Genomic DNA, 7,039 nt, shown 5'->3' on the forward strand with positions numbered 1-7,039 from the left:
AAAAAAAAAAAAAAAAAAAAAAGCACAGAACCAATATGATGAAAGAGGTGTTCACAGCAGAAGACACCCAAACTCTGATTCTGGGGTGTGGCCTTAGAAGATTATGAAGATATTAGCATAAAAATTATAAAGGCTTTAAATGAGTAATACAAGATGCAAGGATTTGATTAATACACATTAATCCTGTACTCCTAGTGTTTCGTTTTCATGAACTTATTTTAAGAACTAAACCTGACCTCCTTTTTTTTTTTTTTCAATGGAGTTTCACTCTTATTGCCCAGGCTGGAGTGCAATGGTGAAATCTCAGGTCACTGCAACCTCTGCCTCCCAGGTTCAAGCAATTCTCCTGCCTCAGCCTCCCAAGTAGCTGGGATTACAGGCACCTGCCACTATGCCCAGCTAATTTTTTGTATTTTTAGTAGAGACGGGGTTTCACCTTGGATGAAACCGAAGATGGTCTCTATCTCCTGACCTTGTGATTCACCCGCCTTGGCCTCCCAAAGTGCTGGGATTACAGGCATGAGCCATTGCGCCCAGCCTATTTATTATTTTTGAGACAGAGTCTCACTCTGTCACCCAGGCTGGAGTGCACTGGTGTGATCATGGCTTACTGCAGCCTCAAACTCTTGGGGTCAAGCGATTCTCCCACCTCAACCTCCTGACTAGCTGGGACTACAGGTGCATGCTACCATACCCAGGCAATTTTAAAAATTTTTGTGTAGAGATGGGGTCTCACTGTGTTTCCCAGGCTGGCCTCTTTCCTTTCCTTTTTTTTTTTCTTTTTTGAGACAGGGTCTTGCTGTGGAGTGCAGTGGCATGATCATGGCTTACTGCAGCCTCCACTTCACCAGCTCAGGTGATCCTTCCCCCTTAGCCTCCTGAGTAGCTGGGACTACAGGAGCACGCTACCATGCCCAGCTAATTAAAAAAAATTTTTTTTAGAGGTAGGGTCTCACTGTGTTGCCCAGGCTGGTCTCAAACACCCAGGCTCAAGTGATCCGCCTGCCTCAGCCTCCCAGAGTGTTGGGATTACAAGTGTGAGCCACCGTGCCCAGCCTGGAAATAAAATCTTAATACATGCGACAATGGGGATGAGGCTTGAGGACATCATGCTCAGTAAGGCACACAAAACAACAAAGTTCTGTATGATTTCGCTTCTATGAGACACCTAGAATCATCAATTTCATAGAGACAGAAAGTAGAATGGTGGGTGCCAGGGGCTGAGACAGGGAATCAGGAGTAAGTGTTTAATGGGTTTCAGTTTGGGAAATTAGAAGGGTTTTGGAGATGGATGGTGGTGATAATGGCAAAACAATGTGAAAGTAATGACATAGAACTACACACTTAAAAATGTTTAAATGGGCTGGGAGTGGTGGTTCATGTCTATACTCCCAGCACTTTGGGAGGCCAAGGCGGGTGGGTCACCTGAGGTCGGGAGTTCGAGACCAGCCTGAGCAACATTGAGAAACCCCATCTCTACTAAAAATACAAAATTAGCCAGATGTGGTGTCATATACCTATAATCCCAGCTACTTGGGAGGCCGAGGCAGGAGAATCGCTTGAACCTGGGAGGCAGAGTTGCAGTGAGCCGAGATCATGCCATTGTACTCTAGCCTGGGTGACAAGAGCGAAACTCTATCTCAAAAAAAATACAAAATAAAAAGTATAAAATGGGCCTGGCATGGTGTCTCACATCTATAATCCCAGCACTTTTGGAGGCCAAGGCCGGTGGATGGCTTGAGCCCGGGAATTTGAGGCCAGCCTAGGCAACATGGTGAAACCCCGTGCCTCCTTTAAAAATACAAAATATTAGCCTGGTGTTTGGTCTGCGTCCCTGTAGTCCCAAATACTTTTGAGGCCGAGGTGGGAGGGGTGTTTGAGCCTAGGAAGTCAAGGCTGCAGAGAGTTGTGATTGCACCACTACACTCCAGCCTGGCTGATGGGAATGAAACCCTGTCTAAAAACAAATTAAAAAAGTAAAATGGTAAATTTATCTTTATTATTTCTTTCTTTATTTTTTGAGACAGAGTCTCGCTCTGTCACCCAGGCTAGAGCTCTGTGCTGCGATCTCGGCTCACTGCAGCCTCCGCCTCTTGGGTTCAAGTGATTCTCCTGCCTCAGCCTCCTGAATAGCTGGGACTACAGGCGTGCACCACCACACCCGGCTAATTTTTGTATTTAGTAGAAATGGGGTTTCACTATGTTGGCCAGGATGGTCTTGATCTCTTGACTTTGTGATCCACCCACCTTGGCCTCCCAAAGTGCTGGGATTACAGGCGTGAGCCACTGTGCCGAGCATAAAATGGTAAATATAATGTATATTTTACAGTAATAAAAAATTAAAAAAAAATTTTTTTAAAGACAGCAGGTATAAGAATACCAGCATAAGGCTGGGTGTGATGGCTCATGCCTATAATCCCAGCACTTTGAGAGGCTGAGGCAGGAGGTTCACTTGAGTCCAAGAGTTCGAGACCAGCCTAGCACACATGGCGAAACTCCTTCTCTACTAAAAATACAGTAATTAGCCAAGCATGGTGGCGGGCACCTGTAATGCCAGCTATTCGGGAGTCTGAGGCAGGAGACTCGCTTGAACTCAGGAGACAGAGGTTGCAGTTACCCAGGATTGCACCACTGCACTCCAGTCTGGGCAACAGAGTGAGACTCTGTCTCAAACGAAAAAAAAAAAAAGAATACCAGCATAAGCTCATAGGGATCTTGGGATCAGCTGTGGTCAGAGAAGGAATTTCTTTTATTTCTTTCTGTGTGTGTGTGTGTGTGTGTGTGTGTGTGTGTGTGTATGTTTAGATGGAGTCCTGCTCTGCCACCTGGGCTAGAGTGCAGTGGTGCAATCTCGGCTCCCTGCAGCCTCCACCTCCAGGGTTCAAGTGATTCTCCTGCCTCAGCTTCCCAAGTAGCTGGGATTACAAGTATGCACCACTGTTCTCAGCTAATTTTTGTATTTTTAGAGATGGGGGTTTCACCATGTTATCCAGGCTGGTCTTGAACTCCTGACCTTAAGTGATCTGCCCACCTTGGACTCCAAAAGTACTGGGATTACAGGTGTGAGCCACCACGCCCAGCCCAGAGTAGCAATTTCAATGCATTCCCAGCGGCAAGCCTGGCCCATCTCTCCAAGCCTCAGTCTCCTCGTGACAATAAGGAGACTTCTGTAATCATCAAAGCCATCACTTGGCTGGGGCACTGGTGAGGATTTAGTGGGTCCTAAATGTGAGCCAGTGTCATCATCACTGCCACCTCTCTGGGTGTGGAGGAAAGGACTCCCACTCAGCTCTCTGTTTCCTCCGTGAAACCTCAGGCATGCACACAGCCTCTCTGAGCCTTGGTTCCTCCTCTGAAACTTAGAAACTGCACAGTGTTAGGTGGGCGCTCTAGATTAGGATAGGCTGACTGGAGCGTATGGGAGTAAAGCCTGCCCTTGGCACACTGGTGATGCTGGGGGACACTCCCGTGCCTCCCAGGAGCCGTCGAGCTGTCCCGGCGCCACCCGATGGCGTCCTGGCTGTGTGCCATGCTGCATTGCTTCGGGAGCTACATCCTGGCTGACCTGCTCCTCGGGGAGCCGCTGATCGATTACTTCAGCAACAACTCCAGCATCCTGCTGGCCTCAGCTGTCTGGTAAGCCACGCTGGGCACGGGAGAGCAGAGCCAGGTGCGGGAACGAACAATCTGGGCACCAGGGGGGCGACAGGTTGGAGGCATTGGAATGCAACAGCCTTCACGGTAGCCCTGAACCCACACTGGTCTGGGCTGAGCACGCTGTGGGTGGGGGTGTCTGACACTGCCATGGCTCACTACCCCCATCCTTCATGGTCTGCTCGTCCCCTGGCACTCAGCATTCTCTCCCCAAAAGGTACTTGATTTTCTTCTGCCCCCTGGACCTCTTCTACAAGTGTGTCTGCTTCTTGCCTGTGAAACTCATCTTCGTGGCCATGAAGGAGGTGGTGCGAGTCCGCAAGATCGCGGTGGGCATCCATCACGCCCATCACCACTACCACCACGGGTGGTTCGTCATGATTGCGACTGGGTGGGTCAAAGGTAAATAGGATGATGACAATGAAAAATCGCCCCAGTGGAGAACTTTTGGTCCAGTGGTACTACCAGGCACCCCCGGCTGGGAAAGCCATTGCTCCAAGCGAAGGGTGTAAATGTTGGACTAGGCATCCAAACCTCCCAATACCTTTAGGGTAAGTGGGAAGGTTCTTCCAGAAATGTTACTGTCAGGGGTAGCTAGGACAGTGATGACAATGACAAAAGTCAGTATTGCCAAAGCAGGGTTTCTCACTTGCAGCACTACTGACGTGTGGGGCTGAGTCATTCTTTGTGGTGGGGGCTGCCCTGTGGATTGTAAGATGTCAAACAGCACCCCTGGTCTCCAGCCATGAGATGCCAGTAGCACACTTGTCCCCAGCTGTGACAAAAGAAATTGTCTCCAAGGCTGGGCCCGGTGGCTCACGCCTGTAATCCCAGCATGTTGGGAGGCCGAGGTGGGTGGATCACGAGGTCAGGAGTTCGAGACCAGTCTGGCCAAGATGGTGACACCCTGTCTCTACTAAAAATACAAAAATTAGCCGGGCGCGATGCCATGCACCTGTAGTCCCAGCTACTCAGGAGGCTCAGGCAGGAGAATCGCTTGAACCTGGGAGGCAGAGGTTGCAGTGAGCCGAGATCATGCCATTGCACTCCAGCCTGGGCAACAGAGTGAGACTCCCTCTCAAAAAAAAAAAAAAAAAAAAGAAAAGAAAAGAAATTGTCTCCAGACATTACCAAACACCTCCTAGGGAGCAAAATTGCTGTGGGTAAGAAACCCTTCTTCTCTAGAGCTCTAGCTATAGAAGTTGTTAACTTTTGTGGATCATAGCCCTTTTGTCAGCCCAGTGAAGCCTACAGACCCTTTCATGTGCAGAAGACAGAGCTGGACATGGTGGCTTAATACCTGTAGTCCCAGCTACTCAGGAGGCTGAGGTGTGGCAAGTACTAGAGCCAAAAGAAAAAAAAAAAAAAAAAAAAAAAAAAGGAGGCTGAGGTGGAGGGATCACTTGAACCTGGGAGTTGAGGGTTACAGTGAGCTGTGATTGTGCCATTGCACTCCAGGTAGGCAACAGAGCAAGAGCCGGTCTCTAAAAAATTAAAACTAAAAGAATAAAGTAATAATGAAAATGTTATTAGAAATAAAGAACGTTTTGGCCGGGCGTGGTGGCTCAAGCCTGTAGTCCCAGCACTTTGGGAGGCCGAGGCAGGTGGATCATGAGGTCAGGAGTTTGAGAGCAGCCTGACCAACATGGTGAAACTTCATCTCTACTAAAAATACAAAACTTAGCCAGGCGTGGTGCCACGTGCCTGTAATGCCAGCTACTCAGGAGGCTGAGACAGGAGAATCGCTTGAACCCGGGAGGCAGAGGCTGCAGTGAGCCGAGAGCACGCCATTGCACTCCAGCCTGGGCGACAGAGCGAGACTCCATCTCAAAAAAATATATAAAGAACATTTTATAATGTTAGGGAGCCAATATACCAGGAAGATATAGCACCTTTAAACATATATGCACCCAGAAACAGAGCACCAAAATACATAAAAAGAGATAATTCAACATTAAAAGTTGGAGAAGTGGGCCAAGGAGTAACAGGAAAGCAGGTAGAGAAGGCCTGAGCAAGTATTGAAAACCACTAGGCACTTTATCCTCGCTTCCTGCCTACAAGGTAAGGGTACCCACAAAGTGCCAAGATACAGAATCACCATCCATTGAGCCATGGTGTCCTCAGTTACTCCTTGCTGTGGGGTCAACCTGTGCATTATACAGTGGTGAGCCACCTCCCTGGCCTTCACTCACTGAATGCCGGTAGTGCTCCTTCCCCAGTTATGACAACTCAAAGTGTTTCCCAGCATTGCCAGATGCCTCCTTGGGAGCAAAATGGCCCCAGATGCGATTCCCTGGTCCAGTAGTACATATCAGCCACCCTAGTTGGTACAGCAGTTCCTGGAGTGGATGTCCAAGTCTCTTTAACCAATACATTTAGGGTAAATGGGAAGATTCTTCCAGAAATTTAACCATTCTATCTCCATTTGAGTCTCCTTATTGTCTCTCCAGGAACCTTTTACTATTGAGCAGATTCCCCAGGGGTATAGTATCTCTCCTAGAGTATGGATGGTTTGAGAAAGATTGAGAACTTGGAGTCTTGAGGAGGAGAGAGACTGGGGGTGGGGGCCGCCTTGGAAGCCTCATGTATAGCTTGGGGTCCTGGACTAGGGACATCAAGACAGGCAACCCCAGGTTAAAGACCTGCCTTGCAGGTGGGGACATGACTGATTCCTTCAGGTGGCTTTTGCTCTGAATTTGCCATGTGACCCTCAGCAAGGCTTTGTCCTCTCTCAGCCCAGTTTCCCCACCTGCAGCTGATGATCATACACCCCCAGGCTCAGTGTCCCTCTAGAGAAGACTTCGGGAGTGGAGAGACTGCTTCCTTGGGAATTCAACCAAGAGGAAAAGGAGACCTGGGGGTGGTGAGCTTATTCAGAAGCCCCCTGTCCTGTAGGTTCTGGTGTCGCCCTCATGTCCAACTTTGAGCAGCTGCTTCGAGGGATCTGGAAGCCAGAGACCAACGAGATCCTGCATATGTCTTTGTGAGTATCCCACCCTACCTCTCCCTCCATCCTTCCTGTATGTCTGGGTGCCTGACCTTGAGGTGGATACTACTGATAACTTAGAGAGGCCTCAGCCCTTGGCTCTGCCTTTCAGAGTGGCTGGGGAAGCTCAAAGCATAGCTCTGCTCCATGTGGAGGTTGGGGAGGGCGGAGCTGCAGCAAGAGGCTATACCTGATTGGGGTTTTGAAGGGTGAGCAGGAGTTCACTGGCCAAGGAGGAGCCTCCCAACAGAGGCCAGCATCTCTGCCAACTGTCAAATCAGAAGAGCAGCAATGCTGCCGGGTGTGTGGGGTCAGGGCACAGAGCATGGGGCATGCAGTGTGCATTGGGAGCATATCTGGAGGTAAGTGGGCAAGGCCAGGTGGCAGCATCCAAGACCC

At 49.3% G+C, this 7,039-nt stretch overlaps 1 protein-coding gene across 1 annotated transcript in view; it reads left to right on the forward strand.

The window, feature by feature from the left end:
* The window catches only part of TMEM38A (transmembrane protein 38A), a 30,839-nt gene that overhangs the window by 16,257 nt on the left and 7,543 nt on the right, over nucleotides 1-7,039 (forward strand). The window contains exons 2-4 of the mRNA XM_017501198.2: nucleotides 3,480-3,636; nucleotides 3,872-4,056; nucleotides 6,550-6,637. Coding sequence (XP_017356687.1) covers nucleotides 3,480-3,636; nucleotides 3,872-4,056; nucleotides 6,550-6,637 — 430 coding nt within the window. The remainder of the gene's footprint in view (nucleotides 1-3,479; nucleotides 3,637-3,871; nucleotides 4,057-6,549; nucleotides 6,638-7,039) is intronic.

The sequence above is a fragment of the Cebus imitator genome, unplaced genomic scaffold (assembly GCF_001604975.1).
Source record: "Cebus imitator isolate Cc_AM_T3 unplaced genomic scaffold, Cebus_imitator-1.0 Scaffold280, whole genome shotgun sequence".
In the NCBI taxonomy this organism is placed as follows: domain Eukaryota; kingdom Metazoa; phylum Chordata; class Mammalia; order Primates; family Cebidae; genus Cebus; species Cebus imitator.